Source organism: Bubalus bubalis, chromosome 13, assembly GCF_019923935.1.
Source record: "Bubalus bubalis isolate 160015118507 breed Murrah chromosome 13, NDDB_SH_1, whole genome shotgun sequence".
Taxonomy (NCBI): Eukaryota; Metazoa; Chordata; class Mammalia; order Artiodactyla; family Bovidae; genus Bubalus; species Bubalus bubalis.
The window spans coordinates 3,519,115-3,540,591 of NC_059169.1; the positions used below are offsets into that span (position 1 = coordinate 3,519,115).

The window sequence follows — 21,477 nt, forward strand, 5'->3', positions numbered from 1 at the left end:
AAAAAGAACCCGATTGCCAAAGCAAGAAAACAGTCAGAGAGGTGGTTTTGATCCCTGGGTCGGGGAGATCCCCAGGTCGAGGAGATCCCCTGGAGGAGGGCATGGCAACCCACTCCAATGTTCTTGCCTGGAGAATCCCATGGACAGAGGAGCCTGGCAGGCTATAGTCCATGGGGTTGCAAAGAGTCAGGCATGACTGAGCAACTATCACTCACTCCCCTTAATAAGACAGGAGTTACATTCTCTAACCAGACCCAACTACTCATCATCTTTAGGGTGTAAAGCAAGAGTTGGAGAGTGAAACAGGAATGTGGAAAAAATTACCCTTTGAAAGTTAAGAACTAGAGATCTGAAAACTGCTCCCCCGGGAATCCAGGTTGGTGATCCCACAGGAAGCACACTGGGGATCCTACTTTGCCCCAGATCAACCCATGCAACAGCAGTCTCTTCCAGGTGACATCTTCACCTCTGCTTGCAGGGGGCCACTTTCCCGACATCTAGCTGGTTCTGACACTATCTAAGCAAACAGATTTCTGGTTACGTAAAGCAAGCTACGGACCCCTAAAGGTCGAGTGACTACTGGGGCATCTTTATAATTAACCCCGAATCATTAACTCAATACTAATGAGAAGAAAAGCAGAATTTCACAAAAAGGCACTTTATGAACTCTCAAGGCAACATTAGCTAAGAAGTTAAAATCCATTCATTCCTATATTAATGTAACTAATCAAATGCTTTGGGTCTCATCCACCAGCAGTTTACATACAGGAAATATTTAATATTAGCCTAAATGAAATGTATGTGGGAGAATAATACATTATTATAATGTATAATAATATTACATTATACATTATAATAATGTATAATTATTATACATTAATATATATACTAATGGGACTATATTCCCATTAATATATATTTTTTATATATATATATAGGGAAGGCAAGAGAAAGGGAAGAGAAAGTAGATCTAACTTCTACTTTTTATTCACACCAATAAAAATTCATTAATTTCAGTACAAATGCATGAGTTTATTTGACCACTGAGGAAGATTTAATGTCCTTTCATATAATTTAGGTTAATAGAAAAGACTGAAAACAAACTATCTTAAGACATTAATCAAACTTTTAATGTATCAATTTATTGCATATGTCAGTACAGAAAAATAGAAAGTATATTTTAAAAGAAATTTATTGTAAAAAAACAAATGTCAATGTTTGCTTGCCATGATTACCACATAATGCACTATAACATTCAAATCTGAGTTATAAAAGTTTATTACGGCTTCAAATAAACTATGGCAAATAACAAAATATGATTTACATTATGAAATTGGATTAACTTATTTTATCCTGAATGTATCTGAATGGGTTGAAAACAACTTGGAATTTTCAGCATATGGTGTACTGACAGAAATTGTTCAACATACACTCATCCCTGTTACGTATGTATATATGACACTTTTCATAAAAGTGTCTCTTAATACACAGTCCTGTTGTTAAACTACATTTTTGAGAAACAAAATATAAATGGAGGTATATTTGCGCCATCTGGCAAAAATGTGTTGACTACTGTTAAGAATGAATGCATTTATTTTGCCACACAAATGAACACACTATTTCTGATTAGCTAAGGATGTGCATATATGGCAATATAAGTTAACAGAAGTGCTTTTTATTTTCTACTCTGATTTAAAAAATAGATGTCTGTGCTCTGTCATTCACAACTTTACCTGAGTGATATGAAAATACATAAATTTAAGCAGATAATCCAAAAGTACTCTTTTCACGTTTCTCCGTAACTGCAGTCAAACATATTAAGAAAAACGGAGAGGGGAAAGGTCAGTGGGTTTTCGGCTCTCTCTCAATCACGACCTAATTTAAAAAGGGATGTCCGTGACATCCCTTTTTAAGACTTACCGTCTTTACTCCTAACCTCAAGGAAGGGACTCAATCAAAAACTACACTTTGGCCGGGCTTGCATGATAGTTTATATAAAATTGAATATGGCCTTCATTAAGTCCACCAAACAAGCCCAGACCCATCTCAAACCAAATGGTATAAACTACTCGTAAGAAATGAGTATGAAAGCATCAGGTGGCATGAATCCTCAGCAAGTATTACAGTGTCATTAATTAATCTGGTGACACAAAGGTAGAACAAGGGTTATTATTAACTGTCTACATTCAAGAAAAAAATAAATTTAAGCTGCCCCATAACAAAATTCAGAATACCATTTTAATGAAAATACGTTTTACAGTCAAAGTATTTGCAAAGATGTAGGGTAGATACAATTAACAGGTGCTCCAGTCGCCTTCTCTGTTAGAAACGCCGTGGTTCCCATGCTCTGCGTTCCATGTTCTGCTTCCTTGTCACCAACCTCAGCAGCTAATTACATCCTAGAGCCACCCTTAGGGACCACATGTCTCATTCACCTTTCCAGTTGTCTCTATCTTGTTAGTATTCTTGTATCTGTTAGGAACGGTTTCCTCCTGTATTTTGCAGTGTCTTTCTTTAGGATACTCTTCACCATTTTACTTCCAATAATCCCTTTTAGAATAATGGATTTTGATCTCAATGAATTTTATTCTATTTTTAAAAATCACTCTAGGATTTCCAAATTACATTTAAAACCTCCTCCAGAAATGCCTACAGCTGCTCTTGCATAAATGAAACAGAAATTAATAAGACGGACACAAGCCTATACCCACTAAGAGATGAGTCCAAAATGAAGGTGTGACTCATGAATTCATGTTTTCTTGACCAGTTGCTTTGGCCACAAAATTAGATATAAAAAAAAAAAAATGATGCCATGGGCTTCATGAACTCCTGATAATAGGAGTTTGTCTTCTACCTGTTTCCCATTTAAGGAAATAGCCTCAAATACAGAAAGAAGTTAGGAAAGAGATTTAAATACTACAGCCCTAGACACAACCTCTCCCCTTTGCTGCAGAAAGGAAGGCTCCTCAACCCAAAGAGAAGAACAAAGGTAGGAATGGGATACACACGACTTCTGAAGTCCTGGTGGAAAAAAAAAGGGTGGGGAGGTTGCTAAAAACAAACAAAAAATAAACCTGAAGTACTAAGAAAAACAGCAGCATTAAACAAAACACCGATGAAGAAAAAGCTTTTTATGCTTCATCAGTATATTTATAACTAAAGTTGATAAATTGCTCCAGTGTACTAAATGATCACAAGAAAACATAATGTATTTTGTAAACGCTAAAAAGTGACACAAGTCTGGGTAAGCTCATGTCTAGATACACTACATTTTCGGGTCTTCTTCCTTTTTAACGTATTACTATCTGGGATAGTCATTCTACACAGCAATGATTGACAGAATGAAAGCAGCCTTTAATTGTCATGAATTTATGCATACAAAATACACCTTCCATGATATGCGTTTCCAATTTTGTTTTTAAATGCATGATGTTTTTACAATTTATATAAAACATTTATCCTTGAGAACTCACACTTGCTGTATTTTATTTTTTCTTAAACACTGACAGAAAGTGAGAGACAAGAATGTGATTTGGCAAAAGTGTCTCTGCCCTGTCTTCACAGAGTTTTTGACTGAGGTCAAGATTACTGATCCATTCTTTCTCTGCCCGAGCTACTTGCACAAAGCCAATAAATACAGCTAAAATATTCAAAACAGTGTACGTTAGAGCTGATGTAATAATGTACACATCTCGATTACCTCTAATTTTTGAGGACTGCTTATGTTTTTTCAGGTAAATCTTGTAAGTTTAAGGGGCTCTTTTTTTATGTAAGATTTTTCTTACTCTTCTATATATCTAAATACTACTTCTCACTTACAGCCATTTAATGGTTAAACGTGGTAATAGGTTCTGTGATAAAAAGCTCTAGAGTTCTTTCACTCACACATTCTCACAGGTAGAAAATGAATAAATAAGACTTCCTAAAGCTGTCCTTTGATGCAGCTCCTCTATTTCATAACTGAAACATTAAGCTGAAGAAGATAATTTTCATTTACTTTTGTTTTTGTCACTTCTATTTTCAGAAAGTCCAATAAATGTTACCTTGGCTTCAGTGGGATAGATCCACCTAGATATTTGGATTTAAAAAAGCAAATGTAGGAATTTTTGTAAAACAGTATGTACAATAATGTAATAAGACTTCCTAATTGATTCTTAAATAGGTTCTGATCTTCATTATGACCGCTATTAGTGGTTCAGCTGTAGACTTACAAAATGACAGAAGCTAAAATTCTTTTTGCCACCAAAATCATTGATACAAATGTTAAAAAGTTCAAATATGCACATCAAAGCTGCAGTAAAAGTCTCAATTTCTGTTTTTACATGCCATGATCCAGACTGTACCTAACAAAACATGGTACATTTACACTGGAAAAGGGGGTCCCATTTATTTTGAAGAAAAGGCTGGATCTCAGGATTCAGCAGAGCAAAAGTCAACGGCGACCTGCACACAGGCCTCAATTTCATTTCTGGCTAAAAACAAAATAGAGTTTACATAAAAATAGATATAACCCAGGTTACCATATACACTGGTATATGATCAGTACTATTTACATTAAAAACAGTGCATTGCATAAGTCAAGGAATAAAATACCACCATGCATTTCATTTTACTTTTTAAGGTGAAAAATGCAATTACAGAACTAAGTTTGCTTACCATGATTGTCCCAATATTTACTAAAGGAATAATACCCAAAGGTTTCTCGTTTACATGTCTCCTTCCACACTTAGTCATTAATCTAAGTGTCACACGGATTACACGTACATCTTGGGCAACAAGGAACTTTCGAATATGCTATAATAGCATATTAAACTAAAGATATGGATATGCAACCACACTGAAAAGTCTGATGACAACGTATGAAATAATCCCAATAATTATAGTTTTTCAAATGTAAAAAACTATTTGGATCATTTTAAAGGAGCACTGAAGTCCTTTCAAAGTTTAATGTCACTCTTCAGACAAGTACAGACATAACACACTTCTAGAAAGGAGTATTTTTTTTTATCATTCTGCACAAATTAAAATACAGTGCATTAATGAAAAAGAAAACATCATATAATTGTTACATTAGATGAAGTTTTGGCCATCTCTTCAGGAGAAGGACTCTTTATTACTTCTTTGATGAACTGTTCGAGGGCCGTGAAGTAACCCTGGCACTGCCACGTATCATTATGAGTTCCATCGGGAAAAATGGCTAATCTCTTAGTCCGAGACGGGGAGAGCTCATAGAGCTGCTTCATCATTACTGGTGGGATTAACTGGTCGGAGAGTCCGGAGATGAAGAGAGAAGGCATTCTGCACTGAGAGATTTTTCTGTAGGACAAGAACTTATTTTTGTAGCACCATAAAGGAAGGTAACGCATTGGAAAGAATGAAAATAAAGTGCTGGCCATGTGTGGTATGCTTAAAAATGTGTTCTCAACCATAATGGCTGAAATCCTATGTGAATTCTCAGAAGCCAAATGAATAGCTACCGCTCCTCCCAAGGAACGGCCAAAAAGGAAAATTTTTGTTTTGTCAAGGTCGGGTCTGGTCATCACATAGTCCAGCACAGCCTCAGAATCAAGGTAGAGTCCTTCTTCACTTGCTTCTCCTTCACTTTTTCCATAGCCTCGATAGTCGACCAGCAGAAGATTAACTTTGAGGTTAACCAACATAAGCAAGGCATTCGGCAACCTGTGGCCTATGTTGCCTGCATTCCCGTGAAAATAAATTATAGTCGGGGAATAGGGTGAGCTGTCTCCAGTGTATCTTATCAAAATAAGATTCAGACGCACTCCATCTTTGGTTCTGATGAAAATGTTTTCATGTGGAATACCAGTGGGCATGGGAACATAAAGGCGCGAAGAAGATGGCTGTTCTGGAAAGTAAAGCAATACATCCTGGAATTTATACAGAATACCTGCTATTGATATGAATATTAACAGAAGTAAGACAATGCCTCCATACAGATGAAAAGTCACTATTAAAGATAAAAGAGAAATGCGGCAGAGAGCCCAAGACCAGGAAGCCAGAGCCACCAGCCATCTTTCAACAAAGTTCCACAGCATCCAGGACTTTTCCATCGTGGCTCTCTGCAAGTGTCCTAGAGAGAGAAAGAGAGAGAGAGTCAGTGAGGCGACATGTATCTATTAGCTTAAAAGTTAGATCCATGATGTAACCAATCCCATCACTAGGAGAATCCTTGGAAACCACACCAGGCCATCCACAAAACCGACTGTCCTAATTCTCTTGGTCCCTTCAGTTCCCAAGCTGTTTTCACCCTCCACTGCTGTACTGATGAAAAACAAATACGCATTAAATATATTCATTTTCTAAAAAGAAAAAAAATGCAGGTTTTTAAAAAAAATGCATTAAAAATACTTTCATTCACGTATTTTCCTTGATTTAAGAGAAAAATAAACTGATGCCATGTTCCCCATTTTTTCCAGGAGGGAACAGAGGCTCAGGAGCCTAAGTGGATTGGCCACGTCCCAGCTTTGCAGGCAGAAGAGCCTGGCGCCAAGGCTCCTGGTGCACCCACTGCTCAGCTGAGGAGGGTGAGGGCAGTTTTCCAAATGGAGGTGAAGCTGACACATAACATTACATTAGCTTCAGGTCTACTGTACATGCTGTACGATGATCACCACAGCAAGTCTAGTTAAAGGCCATCAGCACATGTAGGCGCAGATGAGAACACCTGCGGTGGGGCCTCGCTGCAGCTCTGATCTGCATTTCTCCAACTGGAGGCGCTGAGCACCTCTTCACGTGCCACTGGCCCTGTGCACATCTTCTTCCGAGGAATGTCTATTTAGGTCTTCTGCACATTTTTTGATTGGGTTGTGGTGTTTTGCTGTGTTTTTGATATTGAGCTGTATAAGCTGTTTGTCTATTCTGGAAAATAAGCCCTTGTTGGTCTCATGATTTGCGAATATTGTTTCCCAGTCCATAGGTTGTCTTTTCATTTTGTCTGTGGTTTCCTTCACTGTGCAAAAGCTTTTAAGTTTAATTAGGTCCCATTTGTTTATTTTTTGCTTTTGTTTCCATGACTGGAGAAGACAGATCCAAAAAACATTGTTGCAATTTAAGTCAAAGAGTGTTCTGCCTACCTATTTATTCTTCTCAATGAAACCGTATACGAGATTGTCGTAATTTCTCTAATAGGTCATTATTAGCTTATAGAAACACAACATATTTTTGTATATTGATTTTGTATCCTACACAATTATTAGGCTAAGTAGGTTGAGGGCAAATTTTATTAAAGAGGGAGTTAACAGAGTCTAACCTGTCAAGATCAATCCAATATACTTTATTGTCAATTTTCCACATTATAGAAAAAAAATTATAATTAAACTAGGATAAAAAAATAAAGTATCCCTTCCCCATTTGGAGGTTCTCGCATAGCTAAATTAAAAAAACAATTTAAAACGGTGCTCAATCACTCAGTTGTGTCTGACTTTTTGAGGCCCCATGGACCGTAGCCCACCAGGCTCTTCTGTCTATGGAATTTTCCAGGCAGGAATCTTGGAGTGTGTTGCCATTTCCTTCTCAAGGGGATCTTCTCAACCCAAGGATAGAACCCTCGTCCCTTGCATCTCCTGCATCGGCAGGCAGATTCTTTACCACTAGCGCCATCTGGGAAGCCATTTCTGCGGCTGCTGCTGCTAAGTCGCTTCAGTCGTGTCCGTCTCTGTGCGACCCCAGAGACGGCAGCCCACCAGGCTCCCCTGTCCCTGGGATTCTCTAGGCAAGAACACTGGAGCAGGTTGCCATTTCCTTCTCCAATGTGTGAAAGTGAAAAGTGAAAGTGAAGTCGCTTAGTCGTGTCCGACTCTATTATTTTTAAGAAACGGTCTAATAATTTGTGTTTCACAACTGATTTAAAAGAAACTTCAGACTGCTAGCACTGTGCAACATGTTCAATCTTTACACAGCCCTGACTGCAACTTCACACCAGGGAGTCAGCAAAGACTGCTGCGGCATACTGATACGGCTGTAGACACTTGGGGGACAGGTGTGAAACAAAGACACAGAAAATTCCTATCTGAGAACCAAAGGTAAGTGAAGAAAATTACTCACTGGAGAAAAAATCTTTTAAAACTTTGCTGAAAAATATAACTGATGTAAAGAAAATACAGAAGAAAAGCTTTCAGAAGTCAATGCTTTTATAATCAAATAAAATTTACACATACCGTCTTAAAAGGCAAAAAAGCTGAGATGCTCAATGTTTTGTAGTCATCTACTTAAGTATTTACCGTTAAAAAAAATTCTCTTTTACTCACTAACAAAACTACCCATAAAGTTAGTCTTAAATTTAATAAATAACTGTTAATGACTTTTCTTTAAAGTTTTACTGTATGCCATAAACTTTTAAATGTAGCATTTTAGTTCATCAAATTAAATACTGAAGAGCAAGTTAAATTATGCTGGCTATAAAGATGAGTTAGATGATTTAACAGATTTAATTTTTCACCATCATCTCACCAAAAACTGTTAACTATTTCACTAAACATGGATTTTCAACTTTGAGTTTTCAAATGACTCTCGTTGAACACAAGCCGACAGCCTAGCGTTTCTCTGAAGCTGCTCTGAGATCAATGCTGCCACCCAGCTGTGGCAAGTTTTATTACAACAAGCTCGACGGTAACAGAACAGCAGGTATGGGAGGTGAAGACAAAAATCCAAGCTTAGAAGACAGGGCAGCAGGACCTGAGCATTAGGGGTCAGACCTGGGAAGAACCAGGCTGAGAGAAAGAGGCTGCACTACAGCAGCTGAACAAGCCGAGGCACAGAGCCCTGAATCCCAGCCCTGGGGTCCAGGTGGACAGCCAACGCGGTTCACGGTCCGGGACGACTATCCACCAACAGCCACTACACAGGGCTGCTCTATGACCGTCACTGTAGGGCCAGGTCTCAGAGCCACATCTGACCACTTTCCTTTTTCATCGAATGCTAACATTTACTTAATTTAATCCTTATTTCTGTAAGTCTAAGAGAATGACTTTCATTTATACCTAGGAGTTGTATAGGAAAATTTGGAAATAGACTGGCATTTATTTGATACATCAAAACAAAACAATGTTTGTATAACGATTAGGATTAATAAGGCCTGGGATATAACATACAAATACACTAGAGCACTGTACCATTTGGGAAAAATGTATCATTTAAGATATTTCTTCAGTGAAAAAAGGTACTTTTTTTTTCACAGTCAAGTCAATCATTTATGAGAGAAGTATCAGAGAGATGTGTAACTCAAATATCATTTGTTTTGTGACATAGGAAAAAAACACAGTAAAATTCCATCACCTTAAAGTCCGTTCTACCATATGTTTGTTAAGTAATCTTGGGTGTATCACTTATTTTCAGTTTGAATTTTCTTTTCGGTAGAATGAGAATTTTTAAAATGCTCACGTAACTGCATTCTGAACACTGGACATGTATATTTAAGAGTGGACATCAGGAAAGTGGCATATTTGAGTCCATTATTGCTTAGGAATAATAGGATTAACCTTGCAGTTTTCCACAAAGCTTTCCTGAAAAGTCACCTACATTAAATGACTTTGTGATACACAAATGCAATCTTGCAATGGATTGTTACACTGTGCAAGTCAATAAAAGTCAATTCACTTTGAGGAATAGCAAATGGAAGTCAATTTTAAGGACTGGTTAATAAAAAATGTTCTAGAGAGTGTGCGTGTCTTCTCTTTAATACACTGCAGCATACCGGTGGTTTAGAAAGAGACCTCTGCTCACAGACTGCCTTATGTTTCCTAACCCAATTTGCCAGTGACTTCCGCTCCCGATTCTGTACCATACCTCCATGCTCTTAAAGGGACTGCATCTAGCAAACAATCCAGGAAGGACTTCAGTTTAACAAATTTGATGAAACTATCAACGAAGTACAATTATTCAAGGCATAACTTGAGCCATCTGTTGAGATGTAAAAATAACTTCGCATAAACCCAGATGCTATGATGGTCAGTAAAAAATGCAACACTTCCTTGAAAACAGTCAACAGATCCTAAAGCTAGCAGTAAGTTTCCCATCTGTTTTGCCAAAAAAATTAGTGTGAATAAAGGGTTAACAAAACCTCTTCTCCCCCATGAAAAAGTAATGACGTCTGGTTAACCCTCAAGCACTGTTTCCGTGGGAACCTCCTACAGGTAGGCGATCAGAAATGTTTCTGAGGAACTCTCTGTGTGGTGGGCCTGACACCACTGCAGAGCTGAGTCTGGGCTGAGCGGGGTAAGGTGTGTGCCTGGCATGTTCTCTGCTGAGTCCTGGACACTATGCCTCTGTCTCACAACAAAAGACCCCATTTCCTGTGGGGCATGAAGCAGTTGGGTCACAGCACCGCCTGCTCTCAGCCCTGCATCCTCTTCCCGCAGGCCTGAGTCGTCACTTGGAATGACGCACACGACTCTGCCAAGTCGGGTCTTCTATCCGCATCTCTCAACAAGGCAGTGGGAGGCTGGCGTCAGGTTATGGTCTACTGCGTCTTTTGAGAATGTCCAGCTGAACCCAAGACCACTGCTGCTGGTCATGCAGAATAAGCAAGGCAATTAGTTACCCCTTAGAAAGTACATCTTAGGAGGCAAACATTTATGAAAGGTATTGCCAGAAGAGATGGGTTTTTGCCAGGCTCTTTTGCATGCTGCAATGCATTTGCTGATAACATCTTAGAACCATAAGCAATCAAGATAAACGGTGAGTTTAACATACCTGAAGTGAAACCAAAGTTTACGCTGATTAGAAAAGTTGTTTAGAGGGACAGGATGTTAGACCTGTTGAGCACAGAAGCCTGGTGCCCAGTATCCCTCATCTTCCACGCTTCTTTTACATTATTACCATGTTTTTAACCTTACGCCTGGTGGTGGTGGTTGTTGAGTTGCTAAGTCGTGCCCAACTCTTGCGACCCCGTGGACTGTAGCCAGCCCTCCAGGCTCCCCTGTCCATGGGATTTTCCAGGCAAGAATACTGGAGTGGGTTGCCATTTCCTTCTCCAGGGAATCTTCCCGACCCAGGGATCAAACCCGGGTCTCCTGCATGGCAGGCAGATTTTTTATCGAATGAGCTACAAGGAAAGTCCCACATCTTAAATAAATATATAACTTATTCCCATTTCTCAATCATGCCTTTGCCAAGTTATCACACATTAACTGACTCTCAAGTCCATCTGTCTGTGTCTTTAACCATTCCAGCACCTGCTTAACCACTAAGAGAATTCAATGAAAAGCATGAGCTATCATGAGGCTCTCTCATAAAAAGCAAACCCCACTTGCTAATGAATCCAATGGATTTTCTCGTCCACACTGCAACAGTGTACTGCTGCTACTGCTGCTGCTAAGTCACATCAGTCGTGTCCGACTCTGTGTGACCCCAGAGACGGCAGCCCACCAGGCTACCCCATCCCTGGGATTCTCCAGGCAAGAACACTGGAGTGGGTTGCCATTTCCTTCTCCAATGCATGAAAGTGAAAAGTGAAAGTGAAGTCGCTCAGTTGTGTCCGACTCTGGACAACCCTATGGACTGTGGCCTACCAGGTCCCTCCATCCATGGGATTTCCCAGGCAAGTGTACTGGAGTGGGGTGCCATTGCCCTCTCCGAGTGTACCGCTAAGTGGCACTAAATCTTGAATCTTCTTTGGCTTCTAGTAGAATAAAATTCTCATGTGTCTCCCCTCTGACCCATCCCTGAACAGGGGTGTTTTCCAAGGACCTGTATACTGACCCTTCTTTCCCTCGGGGATTTCATTCTTTCTCATGCCTCCATCATACCTGTTTATGAATTCTTCATGTCTACTTCATCCATAATCTCAATTTATCTGTTTGTTGAGTACCTGATGCTTCATAAGCAACGCAAACTTATCTCAAACTAAACAAATCCTCCTTAGCTAATGTTTTCCATGGTTTATGTAAATTATGAACAAAAAAGCATGATATGTGAATGAATGTTATTTTTTTGAAAACCAGCTGATTCTAGGGCTTAATATAAAATAACATGCAGACTAAATCTACATTACAGTATCAAAAATTAGCACATTATTATAGCATGTTTTATAGCTAAATAAAAAATATCAATCTTGGAAAAGTAATTTTTGTGCTTTTTATTTAGATAAAGTGGTTAGAAGTATCACACTGATATTAGTGAACATTTCTCAAAAAATAACCTATTAAAAACATGATTAATTTTTTATTATTCATAGCCAAAGTAAATCTAATCATGATTGTTTTCTTCTTAAAAAGAACAGTTTTGAAACAATTAGTAGTATCTTTTTATACTCTATTAGCACTTGGATCATAGGAATGAAACATATGGATCTGCTGATGATCACTGTGAGAATTTTATGGTCAACATTAAGTAGTTTGGTTCACCGTGACCACTCCGTATGCTTCCTATCTTTAAATATCAGTACAATAAGCGATTTAAGGCTAAAGATACAAAGAATGGATAGCTTGGAGCTGTCAGAACCACCATGCTGGGTACAGGGTTAGCTGAGGGTCCAGTCAACTGAGGGAGCGATGACGGACATGCTCACTTGACCTCTATCACGTGCTCTCACACGTGGACTCAGAAGACGGGAAATGGTTCCATTCCTAAGGGGAAATATTTAAATAACTGTTCTATAAGCTGAGGCTTAAAAATGAGATCAATAGCAAGTGTGTGCCCACCCTCAATGATATTATATGAGTTCTCAAGGGCATTCTCAAGCCCAGCCTAGACCACAGAACAGCCCCACGGCTGCTTTCCAAGCCTTGTCCGATTCCAATGTAGGCTATCATCCGATTTAAAGATGAAAGGCAATGCCATCAACACCTGCACCCATCTGCTATCTCAATCACAGACACTACAAGCGATTCAAAATTTATAAGTACGCACTTTTTTAAAATAACAGGACAAAGCACAATTCCAGGGTTAAGAATCTTACTTTCCATCAAGCAGCTGTCTATGTCTCTTATTTTTATTCATTTAGCACAGTTATTCACAGGAACTGGAAGCATTCAAACAAAATCTAAATACTTGGCGAGGGCAGTGTGAAGTAGAGCAGTTGAACTGGGTGAACTATAAGGTCCCGATGAAACCTGAGACCTCTCTATGCCCGTGGTTCTCAAAGTGTGGCTGCAGACTCCTGGGGTCCCCAAGGTCCGTTCAAAGGGTGTTTCAGATCAACAGGATCAACGTAAGCAGACTAGAACGCTGCTGCCGTTTCGCTGTCCGACGTGTGCACTAGTGGTACAGAACCAAAGATGGGTGAAGCGCCGGTGCCTTAGCAAGGTTCAAGACAGGCACCGAACGTAGGCGCCGCTGTCCTCTTTATCATATCTCTTATCAGTGAGGCCACTTTGCAACATTTTGTGACGACGAGTGACCAAGCAAGGGGGGGCGCGTGAGGCACTACTGCTGAGCGTGGCTGCACTCAGTCCCGTCTGAAGCTTTTCAGTACAGTTCCTATGGACTGTACTGAAAATACATCTGAGGTGTGAGAGGAACTAGCTGCTTTATTTAAGTGACACCATTTTTACCTAAAAAGACAACTGATAAACTGTGGTTGTTCAGACTTCTGTGTTTGGCAGACATTTTTCTGAAAGATGAGTGAAGGTGCTAATAGCTTCCTCGACTTAAGAGGCTCTTCTGAGGGCACTGTGATGGTAATGACACAAACAAGTGCGATTTGTGACAACACATTAAATGGGCGAATATTTGGAAGAATCTGCCCAGCACAGTAAACTAGTATTTTCAATGACCAATGACTGGTGTCACCAAAATCAAGCACAGATAAAAAAAAATTCATTGAAAGATAAACCAATGGATTTTACCATAACGGAGACAAAAGTTCTTTGATATGGATTTCAGATTCCACAATGTAACTGATCTTTAAGAAACTACCATCTGTTGAGTATATCCACAATTATCTGAAAAGACTATTAAAATAACCCCTTTACAACTATAAATCTGTGTGAGCCTGACTTTCTTTTTAAACTTCACGGAAAACAACCTACCATATAACAATGAATGCAGAAACATGATAATATGCCTGTCTTCTATTAAACAGACATTAAAGATATTTACAAAAATGTAAAACAGCGCTAAGTTCCTTGCTAATTTTTTGGCAAAGATGGCTCTTTTGCATAAAAATGTTATTATGCTAAAACATGATGGATTTTTCTTACTGTTATTTTTAAGTGATAAAATTATGCATTTTATAAGCTCCCACTCTTAATTTCTAAAATAATAAATATCTTTCTACATAGTCTACATATATGAAAACTCTTTAGAGACCTCAATAATTTTTTAAAATGTGAAGGTGCTCTGAAACAAAAAAAGTTTGAGCACCACTGTTCTACACTGCCTAACTACATAATTTTATTGCCTTTTTCTGCAAAGACTTAACACCTTTAAATTAAGAATGAGGTACTACATTAATTTAAATCTTTTGTGCATTATAATATTTACTGGTTTCTAAAGCTTTATAGGTCCTAGAAGAGAAATATCTTCGGTAAAGACACACAATTTCTTTGGGTCCCAAGGACTATGGCCATAAGACAGATGACAAACATGGGGAGCTGACCTTTCAGCCTGGGCCATCTATCGCCCTGAGTGCGGCTCTGCCCCAGTCACTGCTGCTTTGCACACCTCGGGTGACTAGTCACGCCCACGTCTAAATGTGGGGAACCACTCTGAATGAGCATCCTTGTACGTCACTTTCTGAGTTTCTACATTTGTAAAAGGAAGCAGTTACCTGAATAATACCTAAGGTCTCACAAATTCTACTTTACAGATGATAGAGAAAAGCTAAAGGCTGGAATTGGAAAGTAGGTATTGAATTATAAATAATACTGTTTTCACTAACTGGTACAGTGGAAATTTGGAGGCCCTGGTATGGGACTTTTAATTTAAGAGTACCTGAAAAGTTACTGAGCGATACAGGACTCCAGAAATCACAGATGTGTGGAGACGTGGTGATTTTATATTTCAACTGAGGTCTGTAAAATATTTTACTCATCAAACATGTTCAGTCTCTTTCCCAGACCACCACTATCAAAGTAATATTTCTAAACAACGCACAGTCAAAGCTGTAGAAAATAACTTTGGCTAAACAATCTTCACAGAATAAACGACATTGTTATGTTTTAGGAGTTTGTAATTAATGGGAGGGGAAGAAGAAAAGCTGGTATTCAAAGACCATCATGAGTTTCCATGAACTCGACGGGTTTTTTCCTTTGCTTTGCACAGGGAACTCAGGTTATTCTCTCTAATAAAAAGCAATGTCAGTGATGCAAATGTCACCTTCCAGATTAATTCCAAGTGTACAGTAACAATGACCCTCAACCTCCTCCTCACCAAAGAATACTACTGCTTTCCCTGTGAAGCTGGCAGTCTCTTCGTATCCTTTTTGCTGCAGTATTTTATCTAAAAATTTAAAATAAAGATTAACAACTTGCATTAAGAACTAAAACTCAAACTATGGGAATGAATACATTTAATTATGATTGTCCCAATGATTTGTTTTTGTTCAGTCGCTCAATCGTGTCCAACTCTTTGCGACCCCATGGACTGCTGCATGCCAGGCTTCCCTGTCCTTCACCATCTCCCGAAGTTTGTTCAAATTAATGTCCATTGAGCTGGTGATGCTGTCAAACCATCTCATTCTCTGCCGCCTCTTCTCTTTTTGCCTTCAATCTTTCCCAGCAGAGTAAACTGGACAAGTATGTTATTCTTTCAATCACAGATAAAATTTTATTTTAATGAAGGTTGGAACTGACTCACAAAAAGAAAGTAAATGCTAATTATCGTCATTATTTTTAAACTGCAAAAGTTTATATCGAATTGCACGGTATATGTTCATTTACTGATTCTGCCAACAGGAAAAGGTCTTTGAAAACTATAAAAGACGTTTTACCTGTACATGAATTAAATAGGAATTCCTCAAAAACAAACTGATTGAAGAGTAATCAATAATAAATACAATTTTAAACAAAACACCATTTTAAAAAGTCGTAAATGTACTATTATTTTAAAGGTCTTTATATCTATCTCAACTGATGATTTTAGGAACATCCTGCTTAAAAAAAAAAAAACAAAAAACTGCTCATACATTAAAAAAAACCATACCAACAAGTGACAAAACCATGCATAGGTTCAAGGGAACACTTAAAAAGTGGGAAGAAAATTCACATGTCACTCCTGACCCCTACATCACAAGGGGAGAATGGTATCCTCTGGGGGAATTCACAGCTTCCAGTCACATTTCAAGTAACAGAAAAGCAGATTCAGCCTTCCCGCCTTAGTGTATCTCCTTTTCTGCAAAGCACTGGGGAGTTAGGAAACCATGCCAGCTGCACAGCTGAAATGGAAACACAAATAGCCGCTATCAGCGTGCTGGAGACACCACAGAATGAATTATCTATTTCCCTAATGGTTACCCACATGTCATCAATAATGAAAAAGCGAGTATTAATAGTCCTATGGGACAAATGAACAATAACTGCCTATGGATATGCTGGATAGCAACTGAAGAGTTCAGAGAGCATTTTGAACTGGGATTTCAATCAGCTTGAGCAGACATCTGGAACACTATACCAGACAGCAACTCGGTAGCATTTCTGGGTTTCCCTTTCACTTGAAACACAGAAGACTTGGCACATAAGAGTCAACTCTGAGAGAACAAAAACGACAGATTCTTGTCACTATGGAAGTCAATCACAATTTGTTCTAAGAGTATAAATATCAAAGAAAGAAAATTTAAAAAAAGAAAAAAGATCTACAAGGCTAAAAATGTAAACAGTGATGTCAAAATAAAAAATGATAATGTAATTCAGGAAGTTTCCAACTTGTGAAGGGATAGTGTTCTAAATACTATTAACCAAATGGATCAAACTTAGAATTCATTTTCTTATAAAATCAATGTTACAGGAGAGGCAAGATTCCCAGGCTAACTCATAAATACACACAGTTCATGTCCTGAAAATGCTACCGCTTTGCAATTCCAGTACAATGCACTGCTGTAGGAGTTAAGACTTACAAGAAACAGGAACATAAAATGTAGTCATTTATTATGCAGCCTATCACTTCACGGAAAGAAAAATCTTAATTAGAAAAAACTGGAATCCTTTTTTAAAGGTCTGTTGTAAAAAGAGTATACAAGGACCTCAAATGTTGTGGAGGCGACTAAACAAGAATTAGAAAGATTTTAGAATCTGTAACAACTGAGTTCTAAATTAAAGAAAAAAACAGAGAAATAGAAATAGATTCCAAGAGACGAGAGAGGAAAGATCATGGCAAAACGTGAGGGTGGATGGTTTCCCTACCCACTACTGAAGTCAAACTGTTAACCCAGGACAGCGTGGTGAGCAAATGCTCTCATCCAGGCCTGAGGTGTGTCTGAACATACGCCAAGTTGCGTATGTTCAGATATTCACAATCTGGCTTCCTGTCCTCATTCCAAAGGAAATTCCTCATTCCAAAGGAAACTATCAGCGGCAGGCAGTGTCTGTGCGATGGGAAGGAGCCTGTTTCCAAGCTCGGTATGTTAATAGCTAGATGGCTTTTGCCAACCCACTTACCCTGTCTAAATATATGTCTCCTCATAGGTAAAAAGGAGATCAAACACCTAATTACAACTCGGCTGAGACCAAATGTAATACAGTGGGTTGATAAACACAGCTCCTTGCAGGAGACAGAATTTAAAGCATTCTGTTTACCTACGAGAGCAGACTGGGTTAAAGTACAGCTAGCAGGTCAGCTCGACTTGGATTTTAAACAATGGCAGGACTCGCTGGAGAACACCCGAGCCGTGGCCCGCAGGAAGTAACGAGGGCGACGCCTTCTTTTCTGTTAAAACTCAGCGCGGGTGGCAGTTCCTTCAGAAAGCCTTCCCTGGACCTCTGCTCCCTACTGCCAACCACGCCACATCCTGCAGTTGGCACAAACTCACGCGGTGGCACTCACTAGTGTAGCCTAACTCACCTGCTTTACAAGGGCTGCGGATTCCTTGACGACAGTGACATCACCTTATGGAAATCCGCCTAAAGACTTTCAGGAGATTGAGCAAAGCTGGGCACCCAGTAAGTATTAACAATGACTGGGTTGAGCGGTCTAGGTCTTCAGCAGGACAGTTATTAGAACAAGAACACTAGACGGTCAACCGTGACTTATTTACTTCTTACTTAGAACAAAACTTAACCTTTTAGCAAAAAAGACATGCGAGCAATCTAAGCCTGCCCACGAAGAAGAATTAACCACCCCACCGAATGATACCAGGAATAAGATGCCACGAAAAGCGAGCTTGACACTTAAGAGCCCGCATCTCCTTTTGTCTTTCCACTGAGTCCGTACTACGGGATAAAGGTAACTCAAAGGGCCGTTGAATAATAAAACTTGTTGGGGGGGGGGGGTGCGGTTGTGACGCCTTCGGCAGTCAAGTCTCGTGATGCATTTTGTAGAAAAATATCCACACACGTTGCTGACACGGGCGTCTGCAGCCAGACTGACTCTCAACTCCGCGGGGGTGCTCCGGGGCGGCTCCGTCAGCGCCCCGAAGTTCCTGCCCCGACAGCCGCGGCTCTCACGGCCTGTCCCTGACGTGAGCGGCCCAGGCCGCCCCCAGCCCCCTGAGCCCTGGGAGCGGGGCTCCGGCCGCACCCGTCCCGAGGGTGGGAGGGCCGGGCCGGGCCGGGGGCTGCTGGGGTTCACGCGCGTCCCTGCAGACGCCGCGGACAGCGGCTCTCGGACGCGCCCCGGGCCCCCTCCCGGCCCGCGGAGTACAGGCGCGCCCCGGGCGCCCACAGCGGTGTCTGTCAGGGCTTCTCCGGCCCCCTCAGCCGGCGAAGGCACCCCCGCACGGCCCCGCGGCGAGCAGCTCCCCGGAGGCCCCCCGCCGGCCGCCCCGCACTCACTCAGACCCGCGGGCAGGCCGCGCACTCGGGAGCCGGCGCCGCGCAGCAGCGTCCGCCGGCGCCGCTTCCGTCGCTCCTCATCGTCCTCCTCCGCCTCCCGCCGCCGGACCGCCGCCGCCGTCGCCACGGTCCGGCCCCGAGCTCCAGCGGCGCCGCGCTCGGCTCCCCCACTTCCGGCTCACGCTCGGTGTCGCCGGCAAATGCCCCCGCCGGCTCCCACATCACCTGCTCTGGCCCTTCCTCCCGGGAGCGGGGAAGGCGGCCCCCGCCCTCCTGGGCATGCGCAGAGACGGCGGCCCGGTAGGGGCGGGGGAGGGGGTGGGGGAGAGTCCCCGGCGACGGAGGCCCGGGACGGACAAGATACCGCGAGGCCGGATACCGCGTGCGATCGCGGTGGGCTGGGTACCCCCGCCGTGGGTGTCAGGCATCCTCCGAGCACCAGTAGGCCTCCCGCCCTGCCTCTGACGCCTCAGGATCTGCTGCGGGACGCTTTTCTTCCCAAAGAGAGTGTCTGCCCCACAAGGTTGTTAGAGGTATGGCAGTGAGTTCCGGCACTTCCATAAGGGCTCCCATAAGGGCACTTAACTTCTTGTCTTCTTCCAGCCCAGCCCGCTCCTACCTTCGTCAGGGTGCACCGTCACGAGCGGACGCGTGTTTTATTAGGCCCGAGACCTGTACCACTTAGACGGCCCTTTTATTAAAAAAAAAAAAAAAGAAAGAAAGAAAGAAAAATTCAAAACTACCTTTTGCAACTTTTAACAAAAACCCAAGACCGTGGCAACATCTCTAGGGCCCCCTAAGAAGGCCTTTGAAGTGACCACACAAATGGGAGCCTGAAGCTGGAACGTCGTGACTTTCACGGTCAACCCCATGCGCACCAAGTTGTACCGAATTGTTTGTTTATAGGTGTTTGTCTCCTGTCAGTCCCTATTCTCTGGACTCTGTTTTATATCTACAGAGGATATTTCATAATGTTTTCTTAAAACGTGAAATCGCTACCAGATTGAGAGCTCCAGTTCACAGAGGCTCTTGATAATAATTCCTGTTATTACCTGATAAGCACCACCCACCAAGACAGACGACCGCTTACGAACATAAACTAATAATCAAAGCAACTCTAGTAGATACTTAATGAAAAACTGTTGATTCTCTTTAAACCAAGCATTAGAAAAGCTACAGTAACATGGTAAATTGTAGAGTGGGATTTGAATCAACTTAAGAGTTTGGTTTCGTGATTCATGGGTCCCCTGTTACATCACTAGTACAGAGCACAGTCCCCAACATTATAGCAACTCAATAGATGCTGAACAGGGTACGAAAATGTATACGAATGCCTTTGCAGAAGATGGGCATGTAGGGGATCCTTTAACTTAACACTGTTGGATACTCCTCCCAAGTACATGGATAGGTTGACTAGTAGGTGGGAGAATTACCCACAAAACAGTACCATGTGACTTTACAAGTCAAGTGATTTCAGAGAAATATTCAGTCAATATAGGTGAATTAGACATATAAAGAAATTAACTGTTGGGCTAGAAGGAGCTAGACCTCAGTCTAGCTTTACTACATATTAGTACTGTGAATTAAATGTGTGTTAGTTTGTAAAAAGAGGCTTTTGTACATTAGACAATCATGCATTGGAGAAAGAAATGGCAACCCACTCCAGTGTTCTTGCCTGGAGAATCCCAGGGACGGGGAACCTGGTGGGCTGCCGTCTGGGGTCACACAGAGTCGGACACGACTGAAGTGACTTAGCATAGCATAGCATAGCAAGGGCACTTAACGGCTTCAAGATGTATTCTTCAAGCCTGTTGCAGCAAAATTTCATTTTAAAGCAATAGTATTTTATGCTAAAATGAAATGTCTAATTCTAAAAGTTGTTTCCTCCTACACTTTATGAATAAATTCTCAGTTCTCCATGGTGGAAGAGGACAAACCATAAGAGCATACTGGTAGAAATCTACAGCTCCTAGAACATAAGGATTCGGTTTGTTTTCATTTCTCAATTTTGCATATGTAGTACAATTACAATATCATAGTAGCTGCTCAATAAAGATTTGTGGCATGATTTTATTTTGAATCCTTGAATATAAACTAGAACTCCACAGTTGATTTCCGAGTATGCAACTGTTTATATTATGAATGATATTTTTTATTCTTATGAATTAGACGAGAACGCATCACAGTTGCATCATCATGAAAAACACATAGGAAAGCACAGGCTTAGACAATTTTGCAAAAGCATATTTTTTCACCTAAATGAAACAGCAGACGTTTGGGGAAGGAAGACACCCTCTTCCCCCCTGGGCGGTTTCTCAACCACGGAAATGAACGTTGGTACCACTCTTTACACATAGGGAGCAGAACTCGAGAGGTTGTCACCTGCCAAGAGCAGCCTCAAGAGAGGCACAGGCTCAAAGTGCCAATAACGAGCCAGTGGACAAAGTGTTTTGCGGTCTTACTTCGCGACGAAATCCACTCTCGCGGGTCAACCGTTTGCAAATAGGATCTGCTGCTGAGGCCAACCGGATATGTGTTTGTAACCACACTGTAACCCCCGCTGCCTCCGGTCCTCCGCAGCACAGCCAGGCGGGCG

At 41.0% G+C, this 21,477-nt stretch overlaps 1 protein-coding gene across 3 annotated transcripts; it reads right to left on the minus strand.

Annotated features, from left to right (window-relative positions):
- Positions 1-1,108: 1,108 nt before the first annotated feature.
- ABHD13 (abhydrolase domain containing 13) lies at positions 1,109-21,475 on the minus strand. 3 transcript variants are annotated; one of them, XM_006056231.4, is made up of 2 exons: positions 21,344-21,475; positions 1,109-6,088 (listed from the first exon to the last, which is right to left on the minus strand). In XM_006056231.4, exon 2 carries the CDS (start codon positions 6,066-6,068, stop codon positions 5,055-5,057), a length of 1,014 nt encoding a protein of 337 aa, XP_006056293.1. In that variant the 5' UTR covers positions 6,069-6,088; positions 21,344-21,475; the 3' UTR covers positions 1,109-5,054. The 3 variants fall into 3 exon arrangements, 2 of the variants coding, with proteins under 2 accessions (XP_006056293.1, XP_006056292.1); XM_006056230.4 differs by lacking the exon at positions 21,344-21,475 and adding an exon at positions 18,882-19,163; XR_006543969.2 differs by lacking the exons at positions 1,109-6,088; positions 21,344-21,475 and adding exons at positions 12,077-16,330; positions 18,882-19,488.
- Between the last annotated feature and the right edge of the window lie 2 nt (positions 21,476-21,477).

What these genes read in the sequence shown, in the direction of transcription:
- ABHD13 (XM_006056231.4), bottom strand. Translation starts at nt 6,068, where the DNA reads ATGGAAAAGTCCTGGATGCTGTGGAACTTTGTTGAAAGATGGCTGGTG.